This window comes from Sarcophilus harrisii, chromosome 1, assembly GCF_902635505.1.
Source record: "Sarcophilus harrisii chromosome 1, mSarHar1.11, whole genome shotgun sequence".
Lineage (NCBI taxonomy): Eukaryota > Metazoa > Chordata > Mammalia > Dasyuromorphia > Dasyuridae > Sarcophilus > Sarcophilus harrisii.
The window spans coordinates 79,973,195-80,001,156 of record NC_045426.1 but is presented as its reverse complement, the minus strand read 5'-3'; the positions used below and the strand labels follow the sequence as shown (position 1 = coordinate 80,001,156).

Below are 27,962 nucleotides of genomic sequence, written 5' to 3'. Positions count from 1 at the left end.
CGCCGCAAACCCAGCCGCACGGCCGCCAAGCGAGACCGGCCCCGCGCGACCGTGCGCGTGCGCGCGCCCTGGGGTGAGGGGGCAGGGCCGAGAAAGAGGGAGAGAAGGGCGCGGGGGCGCGAGCGGCTCCGAGAAGGAGCGAGCGCGAGCCCAGCCAGGTTCTGGCGCGGGGCGGGGCAGGAGGCTAAGGCGCAGGCGCGCTTTACGGCAGCGTCTTCACGTCGTGACGGCTCTGCGCTTCAGTCTGCACGTGGCGTCCGAGTCGCCCGGACGTGGGAGCTGCTTTCTCCTCCGCCACGATGAAGCGGCCTAGTGAGTGTTTATTCTCCGGGTGGCGGGAGTTCCTGGGAGTCCTTTTTTCGTCTGTAGCTGGCCTCCTTCGCCCGCTGTGTATTTGTTCCTCCGGAGCTGGGGACGTGGGGAGCGGACTGAGCTGAGCGCGAGGCTCGGGCGGCTTCCGGTCTCGGAGGTTGGCAGCCCAGGAGCGGGAGGCCGGCTAAGCTTGGACTCGAATTCCGACCCTCGGTTTTTATCAATGTGAAGCTTTGGACGCGGAGGGGACCGCAAGTGCTGCCCTGCGCTTAAGCTCTGGCCGTGGCTTCAGGCCTGGGCCGGGGCGGGGTGGGGGGGGAAGGGGAGGGGGGGAACGTCCCTTAGGACCGAATTTGTCTTCAGCCGCCTGTGTGAAGTGTGGGCCGGGGGCTACGGGGGATTTATCCTCTTCAACAATTTTCCAGCAGTCTTGTGTAGATGGCAGTGTTAGTATGATTGTGTCTATTTTAAAGGAGAAGGAACATGAGATTAAGGGACTTGGAACGTGGGCACTCAACAGGCCCATACTTAGTAATCCCTCAATTAATGTTCTTTTCCAGTGCTGCTTATATGCAAAAATAGCCCTCAGACCACCAGTAGGGGAAATCAAATCAGTAGAATGAAAATGAGAACGAATAGAATAGTGTGCTATTTTTAGTTAGGATGGAAAATGGCTTGATGAAGGTTGAAGGGTTTGAAGGTTTGGGAGGAGAAGATATATTATCGAGATTTCAAGGACAGCATAGAGGTAGGAAAAGGAAATAAATTCATTTTGGCTGGGGTAGGGTCTCCTTGATGAAAAGTGTATATCTTAAAATCATAAATGAATGCTTTAGATTTTCTCGTAGTGATTTGATTATAGCCATATAATAGTTTTATGGATTTATGGAAGGATAAGTGGTTTACGTTTTTTTAATTATAATGGATGACTTTGTCCCCTTGTACCTGAAACGTATAAAAGAAGAGGGGGTAGACCTTTGACCCCTAGTTCTGACCTTTATTGTGAATTATTTTTTGTTCCTAGAATTAAAAAAAGCAAGTAAGCGCATGACATGTCATAAGCGGTTTAAAATCCAGAAAAAGGTGCGTCTTCTGCATGAACTTTTGGGGATGTATTAGGATGTATTTACAACAGCTGTGAGCATCTAATAATAGGCTTGTATAGTCTACAGAAATGGATTTTTAAAAAAAATCTGCAAGCATAAATTTCTACTATTGTCAAATACTCTTCTCTTGGAGTGGGGGGAGGGAAGAGGAGGGATTCCTTATCTCTTGTGATAAAGAAACTTGGTTAAGTGTGTACACTGACCTTTCTGACCAGGTTTTGATATATGAAAGCTAGATGTTAGGAGGCTTCTGCAGTGTACAGCCACTTTTAACCTTGTTTGTTGCCATAGTAAGAGTTGGTAATACTGTCAAAGTCCAGTTGTGTTTGGAGTATGACTTGGAACTTAGTGATATATTTTTTTAAATTATTTTTGTTGAATAGATATAGCCATAGCAATCTATAAACCAGTCTAAATGACTTTATTAAAATAGGTGCGGGAGCATTACCGAAAAGTGAGGAAGGAGGCCAAGAAACGTGGTAGAAAAAAGCCAAAGAAAGATCCTGGTGTGCCCAATAGTGCACCCTTCAAAGAGGCACTTCTCCGGGAAGCTGAACAAAGAAAACAGCAGGTAAGATTCAGGTCAGAAAGAGGCAAGCTTTTGCTCACCTTTGAGAAGCGTCATTTAGACATTTTAATGGACATTAGACTTTTTTTTTTTTAAACAAAATAAGAATATAATTAATGATCCTAAAATTTTGTTTTTGGTGTGAGATAATAGCTTGAAGAACTAAAGCAGAAGCAGAAAATTAACAAACAAAAGGAACAAGGACAGAAGCGAAACCATGGTGAAAATGTTGTTTCATCAAAGACAGAACCACCCAAAAAGGTAGGATTGGCTTTATTTTTGAGGGAAGAGAAGAGCTTTGAAAGTTCAGGAGGAAGGGTACTTAAAGTTGATCATATTACTATAGATGAAAAGATGGCATGAGCAAAGGCATAGGGGTGGAAAATGGAAATTGATCCAGTTTGGGTTACTCATTTATAAGAGGAACATGGTGTCCACATCAAGGCCAATAGCATTCATGAGGCTTTTGTGGTAGGTACACAATTTCTCTCTTTAAAAAATAAATTTCCCCTTCAAGTAGAATTTGAGGACTTGTTTTTGTCTTTTCTCCTTACCGATTCTGGTACAGTGCTTTGCATATAACTAGTGTTTAATGCTTTTTGAATTTAAATCACAACAATGAAAATAAAGATGACATTTTTTACATTTTGCACTTGTAACTTTCTTAAGCCCTTTTCATCCAATTAATAAAAAGTATGTAAATGAGGGAGAGATAATACTAACACTTGGACCTCAGATTTCTCAGCTGTAAAATATAGGACTTGATTCAGAGATCCTTTCTTTAAGTCTATAAATTAATGCTATAGGAAATGTGGACTGTCCCCAAAGGAAGTTTAGAAGACTTTGGGTGGTTGACTTCATATAGTAAAAAGTTAAGAAAACATGGTCTACTAAAAAGAAAATTGACTGGACAAGGCAACAATATTTGTGAACCCTTGGATTCTATCCATGAACATAATTAATGATCCTAAAATTTTGTTTTTGGTGTGAGATTTGTGTGACAGTTAAGAGCTCCTGCACTAGATGGGAAGGTGCTCCAGGTGACATTTTCTGTTCCTGATCAAGCATCAGAACAATATAGGGTTTCCTTGATAAGCTCCACAATTGATAAAAAAGAAGTTAGCCCAACAGTTCTGATAGAAAATACTTTCAGGACTATTGGGTAGCTGAATCATTGCTAGTTTTTTTGTTTCCACTACCAGCAAGTTTTGATGTATATCAATCTAGAAATGCCATGGATGAAGTGCTGGACTTATAGTTAGGAAAACCTAGATAAATTTCCCACTTAAGCCAATTTATGTCATTTCTCTGAACCTTAATTTCTCTTTTCTGTAAAATGAAGGTTAACAGTAGCATTTACCACATCATTGTTAGGATCAAATGAGATTGCATGAAAAGCAAGCACTTTGCCAACCATAAGGCACTAGATAAATGTTCTGCTTTTATTATTTAGAAATATTATTTATGGACAATAAAGTAGGTCCCAAATCAAATAGAAGTGGGTTGTATTATATTTAGTCCTATTTTGATTCTCACAACAAAAAAATGCCTTTTAGAGTATATTAGTATTTTCCTAGTAATGCTTTATGGTTGCAAATTTTTAACACGTCAGCATCCAAAGAACTGAAATGCCTCCAAGCTTCTTTATGTCTTAGTACCTGGAATGTAATAATAAATGCTTGTTGATAAGTATAGCCTCAAAGGCAGTGAATATATGGTGAAGGCAAATGGGCTGTACCATTTTTAGTCGTCTTGTATACCAGAAGTGACATGAGTACCCATCAAGAAATTCATCATTGAGAAAGATATGGGTTGGTTAGCAAGAGCAAGAACTAAATAATGCTGGTTTAGTAGTTGTGCAGTGTAAACTTAGAAGACTTTAGCAGAGGAGCTAAAGGAAAATGTGGGAAATAATCTCTCAAGATGCAGAGAAAGGTGATCTTTTGAACTGAAGGAAAGACTGCTTGCACTGATGAGACACCATGTTGATTGAAATAATAAAAGTTATATAAAGGTTAACTTCATACCGGGTTCATCGTGACTTTATAGTGTTAACATGCAAGAATAAAAATGATTAACCTTTTCATTTTATTTCCTGTCTAGTTCTTTCAAATTCTGATTTTGTCCTTTTTTTCCCCCTGTCATTTAGGAATTTGTGGGAAGAAAGGCAAAGCTATCATGTAGGACAGTCAAGCAAGGTTCCAAAAAATCATTTTGTAGAGAACTTCAAAAGGTATTCCCAACAGTTGCCAGTTTGCTTTCCTAATCATGATGTACAAAGTAACTTTTAAATATTCGTGGGTTAAACATTTGTGTTAACTAAGAGTGGATTTTGATTCAATCTGGGCTTTTAAGACCACAGAGTCATTGTTTTCTTATGCACAATTCATAAAATGGGACTTAAAGTTGTTCCTCTTGACCTTTATTACGGGTTCAGTAAAAGAAGTAAATTTAGTTTCTCCTTTTATTCTTTACAGTCAATTTAGAGCAGGAGAAAATCTCTTCTGTACCTGAAATCATCCTGTTTCAAGATTTTCCTAATTCAGTAAAATCAGTAGCTGCTGCTTTTACTGATATTTAAAAAGATTTGTGCTGGCTTCTCTTATGTGGAAAAGAGTTGGAAAAGTTTGTAATGGAATATCCAAATTTTAAAGTAGTACTAAATTCTTGATCTACCCAGCTAGAGTTATCTTAAATGGAAAGTCAAGTTAGTAAGAGATGGAAAATTGAGAAAACTGAAAGAGCTATTGTAATTTAGAGAGGCAATTAGGACAGCAGTTCTCCATTCCTAAAAATGTGGCTAATTTCTTATGCAAAACCCATTTATTGAATTGAAATAGCCTGCAAAATTTGGATGCTTTAGAAGTTTAATGTGGCAGTCAAAAAAAAAAAAAAAGGTCTGGCTGTACTCTCCATTTAATTGATGTCTGTGATATTTGGTTCTGTGTTCTGGTTTCTTGTTTCAATCAGAATATTTGGCATACTGAAGAAAGGTGACTAGGGTGGTAAAAGAACTTGGGGTGATTCTATTGAAAAGCATACATACTACCCTCAAATATTTGGTCTTTGTTCCTGTAGGTGATTGAGGCCTCAGATGTTTTGCTGGAAGTTTTGGATGCCAGAGATCCTTTAGGATGTAGATGTCCTCAGGTGGAACAAATTATTACACAGACTGGAGGAAACAAAAAATTATTGCTTGTCTTGAATAAAACAGGTAAATCGTCAAATTTGCTAATTAAAAGTTACCTTTATATGTGCTAGATGATGAGGTATGAGGAAAATACTGATCAGTCTGAAATACATTTGAAGACTGTAAGATCCAACTCTGACCTCAGCCTGGGCAAATGTTTCTTTTTTTCTAGCTGCCACAGATGATACCACTCAACACCACAGCAGTGTTTAGTGATTGATGTGTTGATGTTTACAGAACTTTGTACTGTAATATATGTTAACCTGATTCCCTCCTCCCCCCCCCCCCCCCCCCATTATCTCCCTGACTAAAGATGACTGTGTCTATTTTAACCTTATCACCTAGAAAATTGGGTAATAGTGTAGTACTACTAAAAGTAGCTAGTAGAGATCAATAAATGATTGTTAAAGGTATGTGAATTCTCTTTGTTGATACTTCAAACCAAGGTCTTGGATAAATAAAAATATTTCTTAGGAATACTAGTAGGCATCAGAGATCTGATGCTTGGAACTCAAATTAACCTGGGATACAGGTCTTAAATTACTCTTAGGAATAGAGATAAAATCTTTATCTAAAGATGTTGCCAAGGTCAGAATCTAAGCGAGGGTAAATCTTATAGCAAACATGTATCTTATTTGATAGTTGCCAAATTTTACTGTGTAAATTTTCTTACTACTTCCAGATCTAATACCAAAGGAAAACTTGGCAAAATGGGTAGATTACTTGAAGAAAGAACTCCCAACAATTGTTTTTAGAGCCTCAACATTTGGAAAGGAGAAGATAAGGATGGTAAGGGTTATCCCTTTTGTGTTATTGACAAGATCTTTAGTTCTGTGCCTAGTTGTTTGGGTTGAAATGTGATGAACACTGATAACTTGATAAAATTGTGAAGATTACAAGATCCAACTCTGATTTCACCCAAAGAAATTAAAGAGAAAACTATTAGTCTTTTGAAACCAGCTATGATAATAGTGTCCACATCTAGAAACAGGCTTGGAGATAGATCTATTGTAGAAAAATAATAGTCACTCTAAAAGGAATCCTAAAGTAGTATATCATTAAACATTCACAAACAGGGAGGGGGACCAGGCTGGCTTACTTGGGAAAGAATCACAACAATTTCAATTGAGCATTGTTCTATTTTGAGGTGAGAAGAGTGTGTAATGTAATAGAATGTAATGTGTGTATTAGAGAAAAAACAGTTAAATGCCTTCTGTGTGGCAGACCCTGTATGTGCTAAGCACTTAAGTACCTCCTCCTAAGCACTGAGGATACAGAGACAAATATCTTTTTTGATTATTTGGGGGAGGGGTGGTAGATTGGTGCTATTATTCCCATTGAAGGAACTCAGGCAGAGATTGAATGACTTGACCAGGGTCATTTGACTGAATTGGGCTCTGTATACAAGTCTGCCTAGCCCTAGGTCTAATATTCTGTCCACATGTGATTAGATGGCTCTTTTTTGCTATAGTCTTTTATTTTTCTTGCCTAGAATGTTAACTATTATATACTATAGAGGTTGAGAGCTCAAGAAGGTAACTAACTTGTTTGAACTTGAAGCCAGGGAAGAAGAAACTGGACCTCAGCAGGCATGGCATATGCTTAGGTGGAAAGAGCCTTTTGACACTCCTCAATGACTTTTGCCAGACCCAAAACAAAGCCATTCGAGTTGGTGTGATTGGTGAGTTTATGTAATCATAACTAGCAAGTTTTCCATGGAAATTAATATCACAATTTTTTAAAGAAATATTTTGCTTTAAAAAAAAGGCTGACTGGGAGGAGAGGGAAACACTTGAAAAGCAGTATACATAATGGGGATGTGAATTACTAGTTTGGGGGGGGAGATCATTTTTTAATACCTCAAAAAAAAAAACCCCATAGTAATTGAAGTTGATTTAATCTGCCACATTTTTAAAGTGTATTTTAGTTGGTATCTTTATTATCCTTTCTCATATACAGAAAATTTATTTATTGTTAAAGAAAAAGAGGAGAGTTAGCAAAAACAGTCAATACAGTTTTCAGTATACTAGTCTACTCACCTCTACAAAGGAGCTGGGATGGGAGTCTTTATTTCTTTTCTTTGTAATTTTGCAATATGTTCTATTTTGATTATTTTGCAAGTTTTTCCCATTGACATTGTTGCAGTCATTATGTATCTTGTTTTCTCGTTTTATTTGCTTCATTCACATCATGTAAAGCTTATCATATCTTAGAGCCAGTAATATTCCATTATATTATGTAACAATTTAAACCTCTGCTTTACCTAATCTAAAGACATCTAATTTATTTTTAGTTCTTTGTGACCAAAAAAAGTACTGCTACCCTTTAGAGGTTTAAGACTAGTGTTTGAATATTTGGGTCAATGAGTATTTGTCCTGATCATTGTTTGAGTGAGAAATGAAGATAGAAATGATCTTACTATTAAAAGTGAAGATATGAGATCCAACTCTGATTTCACTCTGAGCAGGACTCTTATCCAGATTACCATCAAAATATCTGGGATTTTTTTCATGCTTCAAATGAAAATTTTTTGACAGTGTAATTATTCCATATGTTAAGTACAGATAAGTTTTCCATGGCATGTGAATTTCCAATTATTTATATAATAAATATGACATATCTTTTTCCATTTGAAGGTTTCCCAAATGTGGGCAAAAGTAGCATAATCAATAGTTTAAAAGAAGCATATGTGTGTCATACTGGACCAGCCATGGGTCTTACAAAGTAAGTGTCTAAAAAGTGTGAGCAAGCTTGGAGATACGACATCTAGAAATTATAAATTTTTTCATGTATTCTTTTGAACTAAATGTAACTGTAACTGGGGTGGAGGTGGGGGGGGTCCCTATTTATTCTTTATGAAGGGTTTCAGTTAAAGAGAAATTTCACATGTCATGTTTTTGATATAACTAGTCAGTTTTTCTGGTTACATGCCTTGTTTTCCCCATAAATAGGATTCATTTTTTTATGTGAAAATATTTAACATGATTTCATATGTCATCCACACATGAAGCATATGATGAGAGACTGGATCTGATGTTATATGTTGAATTTGTTCAATCCAACCCTGAGCTTCATGTTTGCTTAGGTTTTTTTTCTCCTTGTCATTCTTTGAAGGTTTTTTAAGTTTTTATCCATTGATATTCTTCTTCAGATACATGCAAATTGTCCACATTGACAAGAATATCACGATGTTAGATAGTCCAAGCATTATTGCATCTCCTTCTAACTCTGCAGTTGCTCTTGCTTTGAGAAGTCCCACAAATATTGAAGAAAGAGAACTATTAGATTCAGTAACTACAATTGTGGAACACTGCAATAAACAGCAGGTAATAAAGTCTTATCCAGTTTTTCTTATATCCTCATGAATTTCCATTTTTATTTGGAGTTCCTTGAAGCCAAGCTCTTATGCAGTCTTTGTAACCAGAGCTACCTAACCTTGGAATCACTTGAAGACAGTGATTGTAGGTATTGGTTTATTTATTACCCAGCTTCTTAACTTGTAATCCCATTTGGGATCTAGTAACTGAATGTAAAGGTCCCAAAATTATCATTATTAGTAGATGTTTGATTTGTACAGCTATTTTGTATACCCATATACTTGGGGTCATGAAGAAATTTCTCAAGGGAAACGTGGTCACAAGTGGAAAAAAGTTTGGAAATCCTGGTTTACCGGATGAGGGTGTATTGAGTAATTTTTTTTTTCCTGGTATAGAAAGACTCTGATTTCATTTGTATGGAAGTGAAAAACAGGATTGACTGTCCTGTGTAACCAGATAGGGCAGTTCTGCTTCAGTCATTTCTTTTTGTCTTGCATAACTACACAATTAATGTTGGTTTTAACATTGCTACCTTAAAATTCTTGACAAAACTTAGGCTGAACCAGATGAATATTTCTTGTTTCAGTTAATGTTACGATACAACATCCCAAACTATAGAGATTCTCAAGAATTCTTGACTTTGCTCGCACAGAAGAGAGGGATGGTGCGGAAAGGCGGCCTCCCCAAAGTGGAGGAGGCTGCTAAATTGTTCTGGTCTCACTGGACAGGGTAAAGACTTTATTTCAGCTATTGAAAACTTGTATTGGGGTTGCATTGGATTAACTATTAAGTTTTTAATTTTTTTTTTTTTTTTTTAAATACTAGTCCCAAAATGAGTTACTATTGTCAAGCTCCTACATCTTTGACTGACTCTCCGCATCTTACTGGGTGCATTATAGAAACTATGCAGCAGAGCTTTAATCTAGAGGAGCTAGAAAAAAACAACATGGGTACCATTAAAGGTTAGTAGTAAGACCTATGTTCTCTTGTTTTGTTTGGACTTCATGCTAATCTGTTAAGGATTCATTAGATTTCTTTTCCTAGCCATCAGGAGTCCCAGATTGTCAAGTAGCATTCTATTCCAGTACTCTGGTCTGACTAATGGCATAACGGAGGAGAGTGATGTGCCTGAAGAATTGCTGATAAAGGAAGAGAATGAAGAGGATTTTCTATATGAAGAGGAGGAGGATGAAGAAGATGAAGAAGATGATGAAGATGATGATGAAGATGAAGATGATGATGAAGAAAATGATGTAAGATTGCTTTTAGAAATCCTTTAGGTTTTAAGCAACCAGTAGAAACCCTCTTCAAGGATGCTTCAATGTCATCTTTGAAATATTCCAAAGAAAGGGGAACTTGTAAAAGTAGGATGTAGGAAAGGGATTGATGGTAGCTATGGCTTATAATGGAAAGGTTTTTCTGTGCACTGGAACACCCAAATAAAAGCCTTTACTCCCTTCCATTTGTAAAATGAGGGAATTAGATCATAGAATATCAGTAGAATCCTTCTAGCTTGGGAGTTTTTAATTGGGTCTTTGGATACCTCTCAGGTCCATAAACTTGGATTGTGGGTGGGGAGAGACATTTTTTACTAATCTTTATCTGAAATAGAGAATTTCCTTAAATTAAAAGGCGTAAGGCAACCAAGGTATTCTGAAAAAGGATCTTTAGCCTTCACCTGACTGCCAAAGTGGTCAATGACCCAGAAATGTTTTTTAAAATTTCTGATTTAGTCCAGAAAATGTATAACATTGAGAAATTGTTGAAGACCCCTAGACCTACACCCTCAATTTTTAAAAACTTTTTTCAAAATAGCTTATTCTGTTCTGGAGAACTAAGTCAATAAATTTAAAAGGTGGCAAATATAAATAGCACAGGACTAAATAAAGTTAAATGGGGTACCTTACTAGATACCTTCAAAGATGGTAACTGAGTCATGATTTATATTATTCCTCACAGGAAATAAGGTTAGAGACCAAAAGACTTAAACTTGAAGTGCCATTGGAAGAACTTCACTCAGGTATGTCTATAGTTAACGAATTGTAGAATTCATTGTTATATTTATCTATAGCTTGGAGCAAAGCATGATTTCATAATACTTTTCTTTTTCTTTCTTTATAAAGGTAAAAATTTAAGTGCCAGAGAAGAAAAGTCTCTTCATGTGGATAAGATAATAGAGGAAGAAGATGATACTTACAATTTCAATACCGATTTTGTGTAATGAAACCCTAGTCTCTTATGAAGTTCCTGAATTGCCCTTAATTGATCGCTGAGTTATCTTCATACAGGACTGTGTATATACTGCAGCAAAAATGGTTTTGGTATAGGAAACATGTACAGCAATTACTATTTGTAAATATGTACAAAATTTTTGAACAAATGGGTAGCAGATAGGAGAATGTCAATTTTTTGTAAAAGTGAACTCTGATGAAAGTTCTTGTCATAAAAATAAATATTTTGTCATCATTGACTTTATTTGTGTTATTTGGGTTTCAAAATAATATCCTGAGGTATTATCCTTGATTTTACAAATCAAAAAAGAGATTGAGGCTCAGGTTAAATGACTTGTCTGGATTAACAGTACTATGAACTTGGACACTTTTGGTCCTAACAGATTCAGTTTTTAATGAAAGTGAATAGATAATTTGAAGATGAATGTATTTCCAAATTTTATTTTCAGAACAAGATGAAAAACCATCTTTAAATTATGACTTGGCATTGGGGAACTCTTAAGTCAACAAAATTAGGAGGCATAACTTTTTGAAAGAAACAAGAACCCATAACTGTAGTGTATTTTAAAAACTTAAGTTATAAAAGAATGTAAACATGCTTCAAGTGGGTTTCATGCAAAGTTAAAGTATCATATACAAAGCCACAGGTTACATGAGTAGAACAAAATCAGCAGCATTTAACTAACTGCAAGATGGCTCAAAAAATTCCTAGGGAAGGTGTACCACTTATTCTGGTAAAATTCTCTCCATATAGTAATGATAAAAATTAACTAATAAAATTTTTTTTCCTCAAGTAAGGCAGGTGTAAATAGGTTTTCATATTATAGTTGAAAAAATTTAGAAGAAACTTCATAGTATTTGAGTCTGTCGATTTTCCTGTGTAGCACACAGAAAAATTATCAACATCACGGAAGACGTTTTCCCAACTAGTACTATTCTTCAGAATTTCCTGAGAAAATATTGGTAGTGTATTTTCAATTTCACTCTGGTGGTCTATTTTACTCAGCATTTGCAATTTCTCCATGTCTTCGAATTAGGCTGAATTTTCCTGTTGGGTCTGGAATATACCATTTTTCCCAAATGTCAGCATAAGAAGCAGTTCTTCCCCAGGGCTTAAAGTGTCCATTCCAGTGGAGTAGTTTGGCAGCCTTGACAAACTGAGGTGAATATCGCTTTCCGGCACTAGAGCCTTCCATTAACAAAACAAAATATACATGTACATATATACATTAACATATATACCATTAATAACATATACTTGGTTTCATGAGTTAAGAAATTTTAAAATTTGATTACATACCAAGGTGTCGGACGTTCCACATGGGGTCAATATTTGAATGTTGTTTATAAAACACGATGAGTAAGGGAGGTGTTGTAATGCTGCCTGCCAGTGTTCTACTGTATAATTCTTCTCTAGAGGAATAAACAAAAAGCCATTGAGGTACCATAAGCTCCAGGTGTTGAATTAAATGCTCACTACAACTCTTTAATAACTAAACTTACTCTACATTAAGTTTCATCCACTTTTCCAGTTGGTAAGTTATGTTTTGTTGTTTCCATTCTGTTAAATTTGCAACAAAAACCCCAGGATTAAAAGAGCAAGTGCTAGCTTTCATGGCAAGATTTCGAATCCTTTTTTTCTTATAGTCCAGAAATCCAATGTAATTATACTGTGAACAGAATTATGATGCAGTTTAATTTTTAAACAGAATGATGAAGTTGAAATATTGTATAATAAAGCTTCAAATTAACATGGAAAAAATTTCTGAGAAAGTATAACATGAAATTATGTAATGAGAGGGAAGAAATGGCACCCTAGGTAATTAATGAAGTGGGAGGGGGGTGGTGGAAGTGAAGGTAGGAAGGAGGATGGAAAACTCAACAGTGCTGTTGGTAATTTTTGAAGTCTAGAGAGCAGCATAAATAAGGAAATGGGACATTGTTACCAGTGCACCAAGAATAATGCCATTTTGTTGACACTGGTCTCATTAGTTAAAATTGTGTGGATATCAGGACAGTAACTTCAGTATTATTTAGCTTATGTTTTGATGAGTGATTCACCTGATTCCCTGCTCCATGGACAATAACTTTCGCAGAAGTTGAATCACAATCTTCTGAAAAAGCAGCTGCATGCCCAGGCTTCAAAGGTGTATTATAAAGGGCAAGAATATCACCTGGAAGAGTAAAAAAAATGCCTCGAGAGGCCTTGAATGTACCAAGGTTTCAATACAAATTACAGCTTTCCACCCATACTTAGTGGTTAAAAGTCCTAATGACTTAAATGAAATAAGAAGTTCAGTGAGATGGATAAAAAGTTGAGACTACGAGGAAAAAAAGTACCTTGTACTATTATATCATCATCCATATATATTGCTTTTTCTGCATTGGGAACCAAGTTAGGCAGATAGAATCTTGCAAAGGTTAACTGTTAAAAAAGAAGGAAATATAAATGGCTTGTAGCATATTTATGTGGCACTTTAGATGCTTTATGGAATGCTTTAGTTTTGCAGGGCTAGATGTTTTAAAGGATCTTCCTGCAGTCGTCTAGGTCTGTTGTGTATGTCCCTTAAAGTTACGTATGTCACAGTCACAACAATCTTTTATTGTATATATATTTTGTACAACCAATTTTTAACAACTCTACTAGTTCTATACTGCCATGAAAAGCTCCAAGCACCCCTTTGTCATGTGAACCCCATAAGTTACTGCATACCAGTTTCAGACGTCTCCTAGATACAAATGATGGATAGTACTCACTGGCTTCACGGAGTCCACCTGTTTAGGATCCACCTTTACTTTCCCTTCCAAAAGTTGAGGGTCAAAATCCACAATTTTGTATTTGATGTTTTTCAGAGAGCCACTATTGAGCCAGGATCTGACCATGGTAAAACACCAAGTGTCATGTCAGTCTTAGTATGTAAATGATCTTGTTTCAATAAAAAAAAAATCAGATAAATGTGTCTTGTTCTTTTAACAACTTAGTACCAAGAACTTCAGTGTGCATTCTGACAATAATTATCTACTGCTTCCTATGGTCTAAAGCCCTGACTATTTTTAGTGACCAGAGTTTCAGTCTGTGAGTAGTAAAGTGAAGAGACTGAACTAAATGGGCCTTAGGGGGCTTTCTGGCTCTAGATTTATAATGCCATGAATCTGGGGTTTGGCTATTACATTTTAGAAATTGAGATTGCTCCAGTAAACACATAAAAGTCTCATAATCTGAAATATGACTAGCCCCAAAGGAAAATTCTGAGTGAATTTTTGGTCAAGTTGCTTCCCCTCTTTAGATCTCACTTTCCTCTAAAATGAAGGGCTCAGCTTTATCTGAAAATTAAAACCTTGGCTGCTAAATTTGTGACACATAAATGTAAGGAACCATTCCTGTGAGAAAAGACAAATATGAATGCAGACAAGCATGTAAAACATATATAAAATAATATAAAAATAAAGTGAAATGCTGTCAAGTGAAGTAAACTGAGCAAGACGACAAAGTAGACAATGCCTACAACAATATATGTGGAAAAAACAAAGTAACTTAAAATAAATGTTAAACTGTGGAGAACCAATTTGGCCCCAAAGAAGAGCTACAAGATGTTTCTTCCTATTTGTGGAAATGGCAGGAGATAAGAAGTAGTAGTCCTATGGGTATGGAACATTGCATGTGGCAAATGTTTTCTATGTCCTGATCAATTTTACTGAAGATTATTTTTAATGTGAGGAGTGGCTCTGATAGAGAAGAGTAGAGAAATTGAGGTAATGTAAAAAAAAAAAAATTTGGAATGGGAGCAGAAAGAAAATAGGACAATTAATTCCTTCCTCTCTATTTTCACCACACTGCCTCCTAAATATATTCTGACCCAGGAAAGAGTGAGTGCAAAAGCATCTACTGTCCTTCAAAGAAGTATTTTCCTACATTTATGACTAGTTTATAGTATGCTTTGGATACTCAATACATGCAATTTTAACAGTTTAAAAGCTGTATTTATTCCTGGGCTCGGTTGGGGGCAGCAGGAATAGGACTATAAGACCCTCCAAACATTGTAAAGAGTGCCTATGACATTGTCAACAGTGAAGGTTAGGAGCCAGACCTTGAGTGAGGGGGACTGGAGTTCAAATATGACCTCAGACACTTGACACTTATCAGATGTATGACTCTGGCAATGTCACTTTCCCACTTGCCCCCCACAGCCAGGCCAAAAGACAAGAGTGAACGACGAAATTCCTGCTACCATGCTAGTTGTGACACTATGGGCAGGACACATGTCTGACCTTCCATTTCCTTATTTTGTAATATATCCTAGCATTGTGACATTCACAGTGTTATAGTGAGGAAAGAGCTGGAAATAGCTATCTTTAAACAGTAAAAAAACTCTGATGAGTTTTTAAGTTTTTTTCTTTACTAAAAGCTTTTCTTTAGAACTCTAATGTTTTATGCCTGTGTATGTTGCATTAGGTGGTATGGCCTTCCAGGTCTTCCCGATTCCTCTTCTCCTGTGGGACAGTATTAAGAATTGAGACAGGAGCTTACCTGAGATGGTCTACAGTATCATTCAAAGTAACAATGTAGAAAATCACACTGGAGCGAGTATTATGGTAAATACTATTCATCACTGCAATTGTGCCCCCAAGTCTATCTTCAGATGCTGCAATGACTACTGGAATCTCTTCACTCTTATAGATCAAACTTTCAGGAGCATTAGGCACAAAGGCAAGTGGCTGAAATCCCACAAGATTTGGATCTGTAGAGGGCAGAGAGGTAATGATAAAGAGATAATCACTAGATATACAAAATTCAAGAAATAGAGAGTTGTAGAAGATAGAGGGAAAAGAAATGGTAAAGTGCCATAATTCTCTCTACAAATTGCTACAGGGGACTTTTTTTTTTTTTTTTTGCTCTGGCTTTCTATTCTAAAGCACTAATCATCCAAGCCTAAAAGGAAGAGGATGTGGATTATGATTTCAGTAGACTTGAAAGTCAAATTAGCTTGGTTAAGCTAATCAACATTGTGCTGGAGGGATATCTGTATGTTGTAAGCCAGTGTGTTGGAAATCAGATTTGAGGAATAATCCTTCGCTTATTAATACACATGTAATGCTTTAAGATCTGCAAAGCACTTTCCACACAATATGAGATAGTAACATTCCTCCCTTTCTCTCCCAAAATCTATAAGATCTTCTACAATAATAAAAGTTTACTTTTCCCTCCCCTCTCTCCTGTATAAATAATTTGCCATGCAGAAGTAAAAGATTACTGAACTACAGCTTCTCTTTTAACCCACCATATCAAGGCAGAGTTGTCATTTACTTTATAAGACCAATAAGATCACTGTACCTGAGATCTCCCTTTTCAATAAATTGCTCAGACCAAGGAAGTTATGATGCAAAACTAGTAAAAAGAGAGTGACAGCAAAGACTAGGATGATGATGTTCACTAAAACAAAAAAGAGAAAAAAAAGTTAAATGTCGTCTTTGCTATTTAACCAATTCCAAAAAGTTACAACTTGGAGAGAGCATGTACCTTTACGGAATGACATTTTTCCTTTCAACCTTAAAGGAATGTCACTTTAAATACCTGTAAGAGAAAAAAAATTAAAGTTACTTTGTGCACCTAGTTGTAACAGTTAAATTTTCTGGTGGCATTTCCATGAAGATTAGCAGTAAAGATTCCAAACATGCTATTTCTAGAAGTGATCTAATGTCCAAGTGTGAGCTTGAAGTACTGCTCCAATAGTAAAGTCAACCAAAAAATAAAAATTGGTTCAATATCAAATAATGCACATTATTCTTTGCTACTATATTACATTTATCTTAAAATTCTAATTCCCCTATTTTATATTAGTGTTGAAGTACAATTCTATTGTATGTACTTTAAATTTTCAGAAAACTTTCATCCAATTAAGTATCAGTTGCTATACCAGTAATTATGGTCTATACTTTGTTGAAGTGCTAAAAGATAAAAACAATACCTATCAAAGGAAAGGATATCAACTTAAGAATCAAATAAAAAGTTATGGAGGGAGTAAAAGAAGGTGTGATAGAGGTGGAAGAAAGCAAAATCAAAAAAAGTCCTATATTATATATACCTAGTTTCTTAAGATTGAATAACTCCTTATGAGTTCTGTTGCTGTATGTCATTGTTGGAACCAGCTTGTTATATGGTTGAAGATGTAGTTTCTAGTTTATGTATTTTTTACTTTTATGCACAAGTTCCCATTCAGGATTGGGGTACCTAACTAAGTACCTTCTCTATGCTAGGTTCAGGTGGAGATATGAATATCAAAAACATTGTGCATTTGTGGAGCTCCTATTTTAAGACTAGTTGGGGATATAAGATATGCTTAACAAATAAAAGCAATACTTGATAAACTCAAGAATATAAGCAAAATCTTGTGGGAGTAAAGAAATCACATATCACTGTCCAAGTAATCACAAAATCTTAGGGTTTTTTTCTTCCTGTCTTACAGTTTCTGCTCAGTATCCTTTTTATTATTTCATATACATGAGAGTAACCGAAGGTCCTCCCCCCTCCTGCATATTCTCTTCTATCTATACTCTAATGATTTCATCATTTCTATGCAGATGATTCCCAGACCTATATATCTAGCCCACTTCTCTCTCCTAAATTCTAATCTCATATTTCTAACTATTTGCTATACATTTTCCATCTGAATGTTTCTGAAGTATCTCAACCTCAATATATATAAAATCAGTCAGGCACCCGCTGTGATAAGCACTGGATATATGAAACAACAAGAAGAAGCAGCAGCAAAAGACAACCCTGAAATGCTTGTGGTCAACTAAAAGGAAAAAGAAAATAAAGAAGTTACAAATTAATGGGTGCACTGCTCACATGCTTTCTTTAGAGATGTAATACAGGATATGATAGATGTAGTTTGTATACTCAAGATATATAAACTGCTTTCAAGAGAACAGCAAACTAGAAAAGACCTCATAAAGCATGCACCCATATCGCTAATGAGAAATGTAAATTAAAACTCGGGTATTAGCTCATCTCAAGTAAAATGGAAAAAATTACACTGCCACAGCCCCTGGCCCCCCCTTACTCCAAATTGTCAAAGTTAAAGGTGCTTATGGGAAGACAAATTGAAAAACTATTGGTAGAGCTATCAAGTGGATCAACTATTGCGTAGATCTCTATACAACTGTTCAGGGAAAATGACTAACGTATCCATACTCTAATCCAGTAACTCCCTTGGTGGAAACATTCTCTAGGAAGTCAAAGACGAGAACAAAAGACCAATACAACTCTTTGTAGTAATGAAAACTGGGAGGAAGAGGAGAGAAGAGTTGGCTGAAAGACATTTAGTCTATAAATGTACGATCATGAGTGATAAATGCCTAATGGGAGGAATTTAAAGAAACATGGGAAGATTTGCACAAACTGATGATGCAGAATGAAATAAGCAGACACGAGAATAACATGTAATGGTTGCAATCAATATGAATGAAAAGATCACTCTGAAGAAGGTGGACACTGACTAATAGAAAAAAATCTACAAAGATTCCCCAAAAGAGTTAATGAAACAGCTCTCTTCAAACCTCACAGCACAGAAGTGGACTTTGAGGATAGAATATTATACATATTGCCAGATGTAGTTTTGCTAACTTCTTTTTCTTTGATACTAAGCAGTGTTCAATATGGAAAGTAAAGAGCAACTGAAATGATAGCTAAAAAAGAATGCATTTGAAAAATTAAAAAAAAAAAAATTTCTCCATTATACCGCTATGAATCCTCTTACCAGGGGTCCTCAAACTACAGCCCACAGGCCAGATGTGGCCGTTGAGGACGATTATCCCCTTCACCCAGGGCTATGAAGTTTCTTTATTTAAAGGCCCACAAAACAAAGTTTTTGTTTTTACTATAGTCCGGCCCTCCAACAGTCTGAGGGACAGTGAACTGGCCCGCTAGTTAAGAAGTTTGAGGACCCCTGCTCTTAGCTCTTACTGATTTCTCTCTATTCAAATTCTTATATTTATTTGTCCATGTTGATTCCCCCCCAAACTTTTTTTCCTTTATCTTCCAATCCCCAACAACTAATGCAAGACCTTGCAGGTGGTAGGCATTTAGTACTGAATTAATAAATGCCCTCTAAAAGTTGCGAACAAAGCATTATTTTCTGCTGAAGATAGTATTTTTGGAAATGTAACAAGTACTTTGGTACAAAGTACTTCTTGTTACCTCACTATTAGCCTACCCTTAAAGAATTACTTTGTATCATAGGAACTGTATCCAAAAGTACAGAAATAACTATCTGTTGCACTGTACATGAGCAGTATATTACTAGGATGGGTCATTAGTATTTAAATGATTTTGCAATGCAAAAAAAAAAATCTGTTCCTCTTCTGGCTTTCCTTTGTTTAGCAATTATTCTTTGATAACAACTCATTTTCATATAGTACTTTCAACAAAGTGAAGCTGAAAATGCAAATATTATACTCATTATATAGATAAGAAAACTGAATCTCAAGGAACTCAAGTAACTTAGACCAATCACAAAACCAATAAGTGGCAGAACTCACTCAAACTCAGGTCTCCTGACTCTAACATGATGTGCTTTCCTCAACACCAGTAGCATTTAAACTTGGGGTCCACAGAGAGATTTCAGTGGGTCCAGAGTTTATTTTTAAAAAATATTGACAACCACTCATTATTATTGGTTTCCTTTGTAATCCTATGCAATTTACTTTATGTATTTTAAAACATCATTCTGGGAAGGTATGCCCTTTAAAGGATCTGTGATTCATCCCCCCTGCCCTATCCTCAACAATCAAATGATCAATTCTTAGACTACCTACAAAACAAATTACATAAAAGGCCCAAGAAGACAGACAGGGGAGAGGATAAGTGCATGAAATTCCTTTTTTTTTTTTTTTTTTTTTTAGGTGAGTCAGAATAAGAATGTTATTTTAATGGTGTAATGACATGGAGCCTGGGCCTAGAGTCAAGTAGTCCTCAATTCAAATCCAGTTTACTAGCTGTAGGATCTTGGGAAAGTTGCTTAACCCTTATCTGCATTGGTTTAGTCATCTGTAAAATGGGGATAAAAACAGCATCTCCCTCCTTGGGTTGCTTTCAGGGGAAATGAAAGCAAATGAAATATTTGTGAAGCCCATAAAACCTAACAGGTACATAATACTTTTTCCTTCAAACCCTGCTGCTGTTCCATCTCTTTCATCTTTTTGTAGCTAAACTCTTCAAAAAGGCCATCAACAGGTCCTCAACTTTTTTCTTCCCTTTTTCAATAAACCCTTTACAATCCAGCTTCTGATTTTATCATTCCATCAAAGCTGTTTTCTCCAAAGTTACCAATAATCTTGTAGTTGCCAAAGAGGCCTTTTCTCAATCCTTATTCACCTTGATTTCTCTGCTGTCTTTGCCACTGTTGATCACTCTCTCTCTTCCTTGATAACTCCCTTCTCTCTAGGTTTTCGAGTCACTGCTCTCTTTATTTTCCTCCTACCCATCTGCCTTCTCTGTCTCCTTTGCTGGATCCTCCTCATGCTCATGACCTCCAAATGCAGAAACCTTAAAGGTTCTTCCTATGCTGCCTTCTCTTCTCCCTCTATACAACTTCATTTGGTGATCTCATCAGCTTCCAAGAACTTAATTATTACCTCTTTGCTGATAATTCTCAAATCTACCTATCCTGTCCCCAGGAGACCTCCAATTTTTGCATCTCCAACTCTTTCACACATGTCAAACTGTAGACTCAAGTGTCTTAAGACAAAATTTGTTATCTTAACTCTATCCCATTCCCCTCCTACCTTCCCTATTACTATAGATAGAGATCAACACTATCTTCAGTCCCTCAGGCTCACAACTTAGAGAAGTCTTCATTTCTCAAATACCCCATCTAAGCTATTGCTAAGACCTGTGGATCTCCCCTCTGCATCATTTCTCAAATGCGTCCCCTTTTCTTGTCTGACACTGAGATCATTCCAGTGTTAGTCTTTTATCACCTCACATCTTGATGACTATTCTGGCTTGCTGGTGGGTCTCTCTCCACACCCATCTATCTTCCATCCAGTCATTAAAATTATTTTCCTAAAGTGTAGATCTGATTATGTCATTCCCCTACTCAATAAACTTCAGTGGTTTCCTATCATCTCCAAGAGCAAATACAAAATGCTCTTTTTGGCATTTAAAATCTTTCATATCTTTGCCCCTCCTACCTTTGTAGTCTTCTTACACCTTATTCCCTGACATACTCTTTGATCCAGTGACACTGGAGCTCCTGGTTGTTTCATGGATAAGACACTTCATCTCTCAGCTCAGGTATATTCTATCCTCCATACCTAGAACACTCTCCCATTTCTGTTCTGCCTATTGATGTCCCTGGCTTCCTTTAACTCCCAACTAAAATTCTATCTTTTACTGGAAGTCTTCTCCAAGCCCTCTAAATTCTAGTACCTTCACATTTTTAATAATTTCCATTATCATGTATATGTATTCTATCTTGTATATATGTATCCTTCATACACACACACACACACACACACACACACACACACATATATATATATTTGTTGATGTCTTCTCTATTAAGACTGGGAGTAGCTCTTTGAAAGCAGGGACTCTTGTTTTTTTTGCCTCTTTTTGTATTCCTAATACTTAGCACAATACCTAGCATATTTTAAGTTGGGTCCAATTCTGTTGCCCCATCTGGGGTTTTCCTAACAATGGTACTGAAGTGGTTTGTCATTTTCTTTTCTGTTCATAATGGGGAAATTGAGACAAAAAGGGTTAAGTGACTTGCCTGGGTCATACAGCTAGTAAATGAAGCTATATTTGAACTCAGGAAGCAGAATCTTACTGACTCCAGACCTTCCACTTTATTACCCACTTGCCTGCCTGGCATACAGTAGGTGCTAAAGTACTGTTTATTACTGAGCATACCCTTTGATCTAGCAATGTCACTAGTGAGTCTATAGGCTAGGGGTCATAAAAAAGGGAAAAGGAGCCACATGTGCAAAAATGTTGGTAGCAGCCATTTTTGTGGTGGCAAGGAACTGGAAAGTGAATTGATGTCCCTCAGTTGGGGAATGGCTGAATTAGTTATGGTATATGAATGTAATGGCATATTATGTAATAGAATATGTATTATGCTGTCTTTGCCACTGTTGATCACTCTTTCTCTTCCTTGATAACTCCCTTCTCTCTAGGTTTTTGAGTCACTGCTCTCTTTATTTTCCTCCTACCCATCTGCCTTCTCTGTCATACATGTATGAATGCAATAGAATATAGAAATATCATTTCTATAATAAATGACAAGCAGGCTGATTTCAGAAAAGCCTGAAAAGACTTACAAGAACTGACATCGAGTGAAGTGAGCAAAAATGAGAACATTGTATTCAGCAACAAGATTATGTGATCATCAATGGTGATGGACTTGATTCTTTTCAACAATGAAGTGATTCAAAGCAAATCCAATAGACTTGTGATGGAAAGAGCTATTTGCGTCTACATCCAGAGAAAGCACTATGGGACTGAATGTGGATCAAGGTATAGTATTTTCAACTTTTTTTGTTGTTTGCTTGTTTCTTTTTTCTTTCTTGAAGTTTTTTTTTCCTTTTGATCTGATTTTTCTTGTTTAGTGTGAGGAATATGGAAATATGTTTAAAAGAATTGCACATATTTAACCTCTATTAGATTGCTTGCTATTTTGGGGAGGGGGAGGTAAGGGAAGAAGGGAGAAAAATGAAGAACACTTAAGTTTTACAAAAATGTACATTGAAAACTACACGTATTTGGAAAAATAAAACACTACTGAAAATTTTTAAAAAGAAAAAAAACTTTTTTTTTTCATTTGGTAAACTTTTACTGAGTATCTACCACGTGAAATCTGTTAAAAAATTCCTTTGCCAGGGAAGATATGGCTTCCCAAGAAACTTGAGAAAATCTGTATCTTTTTTTTTTTCAATTCTACATGAAACATTTAAAGAAATGTTGTAAATCACTGCTCTGTACATTTAACTTTAGAATATAACTTAGGATATGCTATGGAAAAAGGCAATTTCATGATAAAATCACACTTTTATCATGAAGGTCCTTAGAATTTAAGTAGTGTAGCTCTTTCAGCCCAAGACATGAACCCAGATACAATTCCAGCATCATGGCGCTGATAAAAGTCAGCTATGGCACTTACCAATACTTTCTTCCTTTTCTTTCCACCTTATTAGGACAATCTGAGAATACACAACCTACAATGACGTCTGGTGCCTCGGTGCTGTTTCTTTAAGAACTCTAAGTGACTTACCTGTTTACAGGTAACGGTTCTGAAGGATGCAGAATTCCTGAAGGCGACAGTCAGACGCCGTTATCTGCAGGAGGCCAAGAGAGCACATTTGATTCTGGCGGGGCTTATCTGAGGAGGAAGATCCGTCGGAGGTTTGTCAGGTCTCCCGCCGACGGACTTTGGGGATCCCGTCCGAAGCCGTACTTTCAGAGTCCCAGCGTGGGTCTTTCGGAGGAGAGCAATTCACTTCCGTTCTCCAGGCCTCCGTTTCCCTAGCTGTATACATTGGGTGCGGGGAGGGAGTGGGGGGGAAGAATGGACAATTAGACAAGAGGGGGTCGTGGGTTCCAGCTCTGACATTCTGGGAGTCAAAGCCCAGGGAGGGATGAGGTGGCGTGGCCTCCCCAAGGCCCAGGAGCCTCCTGGGGGAGGAGCGGTTCCCTGGAGGGGGTGGGGAGGGGCCTCGAGCCCACCCTGGGGAACGGGGAGTCCCCGTACGATCGGGGTGGGGGGAGGGGGGGAGAAGAGTTTTTTCCTGGGGCCGCCACTAGTCCCTTCCCCGTCGTGTTCCAGGAGACGTGAGGGGCTTCTTGACCCCACGGAGGAAGTTAGGACTGTGCCAGATCACAGCTCCTCATCCCGAACCCAGACTGAATCAGGGGAACCAGCAGCGCCAGGCCACTTCCTCACCTGCCACCTGAGAAGCAGAGTTCGAGCCCGACTCTGGCCCCGCCCATAGAGCCTGGGCCCGCCTGGGCCCGCCCCGCACGCACCAAGTCCAGTCCCCGCCACCTCAGCGCCGACGGACGGCGGCCAGCCATTCGGAAGGGCTCGGGGTTGCCCATGACACTGCCTGACAGAGCCCGTCCTCTTCCTCCCTTTCTAAAGTAGAAGAAGGGGCTCTGCCATTCCTGTCTCTCACATGTCGTCACCCCCGTCTAACATCTGCAGCATTTCTAAGCACCTCTCTCTGTCTCCCCCTCGTAGCCACGGCAACTGCGGGTTTGACAGCGAGGCTCTGGCGCGAGCAGGCAGAGTGCTAGGCCGCCCGTCCCGCACGGGGTCTTCGCAGTAGCGAGGAACCCGTTGCCATAGGGACGCGACGCGAGCCGGTGGCCGTTGGACAGCCGAGGAGCTTTCGGGACCGAGTCCGGTGGTCGGGGCTGCAGCACCCCGCTCGGAGTCAGCACCCACGGCGACTCCTCCCCGGGGACGGAATGGTTCCCTGCGGCAATCCCAGCAGCCTCCGCCCGCGCCGCAGTCGCGCCAGGTCCAAGCCAGCCCCGAGGGTACACGTGGCTTAGCGATGGGGCGGGGCGGGCCGAGCGGGCCTGTCTGCGCGGTGAGGACATCCGCTTCCGGGATCCAGCTCTCTGCGCATCCGAGCCGCGCCACTCGGCCCCAGCCCCCGAACCTGCTGCCGCCGCCGCCTCCTTCGCCGGGCCTCTCTAACAGCGTCGACCCGAGCCGCTCCCATTCCAGATCCCCGAAGCGCAACCCCTCGGCTTCCTTGCAGCGTCGCCTGGCCCCGAAGGCAGTCATGTTGGACGGGCTGAGCTCCCTGCCCACGCAGATGGTGAGTGCGCCCCGGGGGGCGCTGCCTGCCCTCCAGCAGCTTCCGCGCTCTCGGCACCGATCTGGTTCCGGGAGCAGGCTTTTCGCGGCTGGCGACCTCCGCCTCCCGGTTGTCGGCCCCTCCTTTTCCCGTGGCTCTCGCCCCCTTTCCTTCTGCCTCGGAGTTCTCCGGGCTTCCCTTCCGTGCACTATGATGCTCAGTCAGGGGCATTTATTGCGCCCGCTTGCAGCCCCTAACCCCCTCTCACGCACCACTTTCGTCCTCGGACTTCGGCCGTCTTTACCTTCGCCTAATTCAGTTTTGTTCGAGTTCCCGGGTCCTTCCCCCACCCCCCTCCCCGCCGCTTCTTGCGGCTAATCTGGGGCAAGATCCAAATGAAAAATGATTTGTAAAAAACGAAGGGTCGTTGAAGTGGTGACTTGTCTGTTTTTTATTTCCCGTAGGACTATAAGGGTCAGAAGTTAGCTGAACAGATGTTTCAGGGAATTATTCTTTTTTCTGCAGTAAGTATCCTTCTTCGTTTGTCTTGCTTTCCTCAGCATGGCTTTTCCTAATAAGATCTATCTTTGTTCTAGGTAATTGGCTTTATCTACGGATATGTGGCTGAACAGTTTGGTTGGACAGTCTATATTGTAATGGCTGGATTTGCTTTTTCATGCTTGGTAAGAAACGCCTCTTTGGATCCTGGGCCTCTTAGACTGGTTGTTATTCTAGTCTTAGTTTTGTGAGCATCGATGGAAGATCGTGAGATGAAATTGGGTGCATTGACTGTCATTAGAAGATAGGCTAATACCCATTAATCCCCACTTGTTAAGGAGACGCTGAGCAGTATACATCAGAATAAGCATCGAGTCAGACTTAGCTCCACCTAGACAATATTTTTTAAATTATGGACCTGAAAGAATTTCTTGTGTTCTCCCTGTCCCAACTATCCCCACCCAGGGCACTCCATCTCTGGGACCGGCACCCAGAATGTACTATTGCCTTATCTAGTTTCCTCCCAAGCTCAGATCAAGTGCTGTCTTTTACATAAGGCCTTTCTAGAGTTTCTTTCTCTCAAATTTATCTCGAATAAGCTTGTATATTTTTTTCTCCTTGGGTAGATTCTTCACTTCTTGAAGGTAGTAACTTTTTCCCTTTGAATTTGAATCCCCAATGCTTATCATAGTGCCTGACAATCGGTACTTTTTGGAGAAGGGAGCAAAGATATTGAATAAATTTCAAATATGAAAGACTATTCACCTAAACAAAAAACGATTTGATCGGTCAAGTGCCTGGGAATACCTCACAGGCTATTTAGGCATAGGGATGTATGTATATGCAGTTTCAGTGCGACATTGGCAAATGTGAATGTTTCATACACATAGGGATTAGTCTGTTGGAGAGACTACTGCTAAAAAAGTCCTTCCCCTCCTTCCATTTAGAAAGTGTATATATTTCTACAATCAACCAACTAACATTAAGTACCTGCTATGTGCCAGACATTGTATAGGATACTGGAGATAAAAAGACAGAAATTAGTTCTTGTTCTCAAGGTGCTCATATTGTACACATGGTGACAAACGTGTGTGTGTAAAGTAAATACAAGTTAAGGGGGTAGGCAGTAACAGAAAGTTGGGAATCAGGGAAGAGGAGGGGACTTTTTGAGTTAGGGAACTTTAGAAATGGAGGTGAAGGGGGAATGCATGGCAAATCTGGAAGGTAGTCTATATATGTGCAGAGTTTTAGAAAAGTAGAATATTGTATGTGGAAATAATAGTAAGAAGGCCAATTTGGCTAGGCTGAAATGTACAATAATGGGGGTGATGTGTTAAGAATGTTTAAAAAAAAAAAAGGTAGGTTGGAACCAGGTGGTTAAATACTAAAGAGAGGAATTTGTGTTTGATTCTAGAAGAAATGAGGAATTACCAGAAAGTTCTTGAGGGGAATGACATTTCTTCCCATGCATTAGGAATATTCTTTTGCAATTTATTTGGAGGCTGGATTAGAAGGGAGAGATCTGTTAGGTGAGAGAAGTTAGGTGATCTGATTGCAGTAGGCCAAAATGTTATGAGGACCTTAACAAGGATGGGAACTCTGTGAAGAGAAAGAATGGGACAGAAAAGAGATGTTACCATGATTTGGTAAATGACTTAATTTGTGGGGTGAGTCACGGGTGATACCTGTGTGATGAGGATGATGGTGGTATACTCAGCATAAACAGGGAATTTGAGAAGACATTTGGGGACTAGTTCAAAATGTCCAGTAGGCAGTTGGTGTTGGGATAGAGATAAGGATTGAGGTTATGGTTTAAAAACTACATGCAACTTTGGGAATCATCTGCTTAGAGATGATTAAACCATGGGAGCTGGTTAGGTTTCTAAGTCAGAGTTAGAGATTTAGGGGCAGCTAGGTGGTACAGTGGGTAGAACACCAGCCCTGAATTCAGGACTTGAGTTCAAATCTGGTCTCAGACACTTAACACTGACTGTGTGACCCTGGGCAAGTCACTTAACCCCAACTGCTTCGGGGGAAAAAAGACTATAGAAAGTAGTGCCATTAAAAAAAAAGGCTGTAAAGGAAAAGTACCTGTGATGATAAAGTGGTTAATGGTGTCCAGAGAAGTCAAAAAGGATTGAGAAGCAGCTATCAAATCATATTTGACAAATAAGAGATCACTTGTAGCCTCAGAGCATTTTTGGAATGATGAGACTAGAAGCTATTCTGCAAGTTGCTGAGGAGAGGAAGTGTCAGAGAATAGCTAGTGTAAAGTTTTTTTTAGGAATTTGTGGGAATTAAAAAAAAAAAGTCTTAAAAAAACAAAACAAAAAAAAGGGAATTTGTGGGAAAGAGAAAGATAGGGACAGTAGCTTGGTGTATGTAAGGCCTAAAGATAATGGTTTTGTTTCATTTTTTAAAAGTATAGGGAGACCTAGATAGTTTGTGTTTGTAAGCAGCAGAGAGGGAACCAGGAAGAGATTAAAAACTTGAGGAGATGATGATTGAGTAGGGGCAGTATACAGGAGAAGACAGGAGGGAATGGGATCAAACATACAAGTAAAAGGTAGTCGTGATCAAGAAATCCACATTCCTATATTCCTAAAACAGGAATCAGCTATAAGTTAGTAGAGATAGAGAAAACATTTGTAGACCAATGATTCATATCATTTTAGACATTTGATTAGAATAAGGTATATATTTTTCCCTTCCCTTCTTCAAGCTGACACTTCCTCCGTGGCCCATATATCGCCGACATCCCCTCAAATGGCTCCCTGTTCAAGATTCAGAAGACAAGAAACCAGCAGAGAAAAAAATTAAAAGGCATCCTAAAAATAACTGAAACATTCTAAGATTCAATCTTACAATACCCATTCTGTTCTTTGTGAAATTTGTCATTTCCAAAACAATAAAACTACCTACATTGCA

The 27,962-nt window shown here is 38.5% G+C and overlaps 3 protein-coding genes and 3 non-coding genes across 7 annotated transcripts; 5 read left to right on the top strand and 1 right to left on the bottom strand.

Annotated features, from left to right (window-relative positions):
- Window positions 1-223: 223 nt before the first annotated feature.
- GNL3 (G protein nucleolar 3) lies at window positions 224-10,963 on the top strand. Its single transcript, XM_031957807.1, has 15 exons — window positions 224-312; window positions 1,337-1,395; window positions 1,852-1,989; window positions 2,140-2,247; window positions 4,136-4,219; window positions 5,065-5,200; window positions 5,859-5,965; window positions 6,737-6,857; window positions 7,813-7,900; window positions 8,328-8,502; window positions 9,080-9,222; window positions 9,319-9,455; window positions 9,538-9,746; window positions 10,453-10,513; window positions 10,617-10,963. Exons 1-15 carry the CDS (start codon window positions 300-302, stop codon window positions 10,712-10,714), a joined length of 1,677 nt encoding a protein of 558 aa, XP_031813667.1. The 5' UTR covers window positions 224-299; the 3' UTR covers window positions 10,715-10,963.
- Window positions 5,096-23,225, bottom strand: GLT8D1 (glycosyltransferase 8 domain containing 1). Of its 2 annotated transcripts, none has more exons than XM_012543771.2 (10): window positions 23,003-23,225; window positions 16,243-16,296; window positions 16,057-16,155; window positions 15,253-15,463; window positions 13,482-13,599; window positions 13,065-13,149; window positions 12,786-12,898; window positions 12,228-12,394; window positions 12,025-12,137; window positions 5,096-5,158 (listed from the first exon to the last, which is right to left on the bottom strand). In XM_012543771.2, exons 2-10 carry the CDS (start codon window positions 16,256-16,258, stop codon window positions 5,133-5,135), a joined length of 948 nt encoding a protein of 315 aa, XP_012399225.1. In that variant the 5' UTR covers window positions 16,259-16,296; window positions 23,003-23,225; the 3' UTR covers window positions 5,096-5,132. The 2 variants fall into 2 exon arrangements, with proteins under 2 accessions (XP_012399225.1, XP_003762612.1); XM_003762564.4 differs by lacking the exon at window positions 5,096-5,158 and adding an exon at window positions 11,150-11,913.
- On the top strand, window positions 5,253-5,328 carry LOC111719478. The gene has a single exon (XR_002769612.1). It is a non-coding gene; the product is annotated as a small nucleolar RNA SNORD19 (small nucleolar RNA).
- On the top strand, window positions 6,021-6,100 carry LOC111719480. Its single transcript, XR_002769614.1, has one exon. It is a non-coding gene; the product is annotated as a small nucleolar RNA SNORD19B (small nucleolar RNA).
- On the top strand, window positions 8,178-8,254 carry LOC111719479. The gene has a single exon (XR_002769613.1). It is a non-coding gene; the product is annotated as a small nucleolar RNA SNORD69 (small nucleolar RNA).
- SPCS1 (signal peptidase complex subunit 1) lies at window positions 23,047-27,962 on the top strand. The gene is made up of 5 exons (XM_003762563.4): window positions 23,047-23,133; window positions 23,969-24,557; window positions 25,001-25,060; window positions 25,133-25,219; window positions 27,757-27,962. The coding sequence occupies exons 2-5, from the start codon at window positions 24,288-24,290 to the stop codon at window positions 27,874-27,876; spliced, it is 537 nt and encodes a 178-aa protein (XP_003762611.2). The 5' UTR covers window positions 23,047-23,133; window positions 23,969-24,287; the 3' UTR covers window positions 27,877-27,962.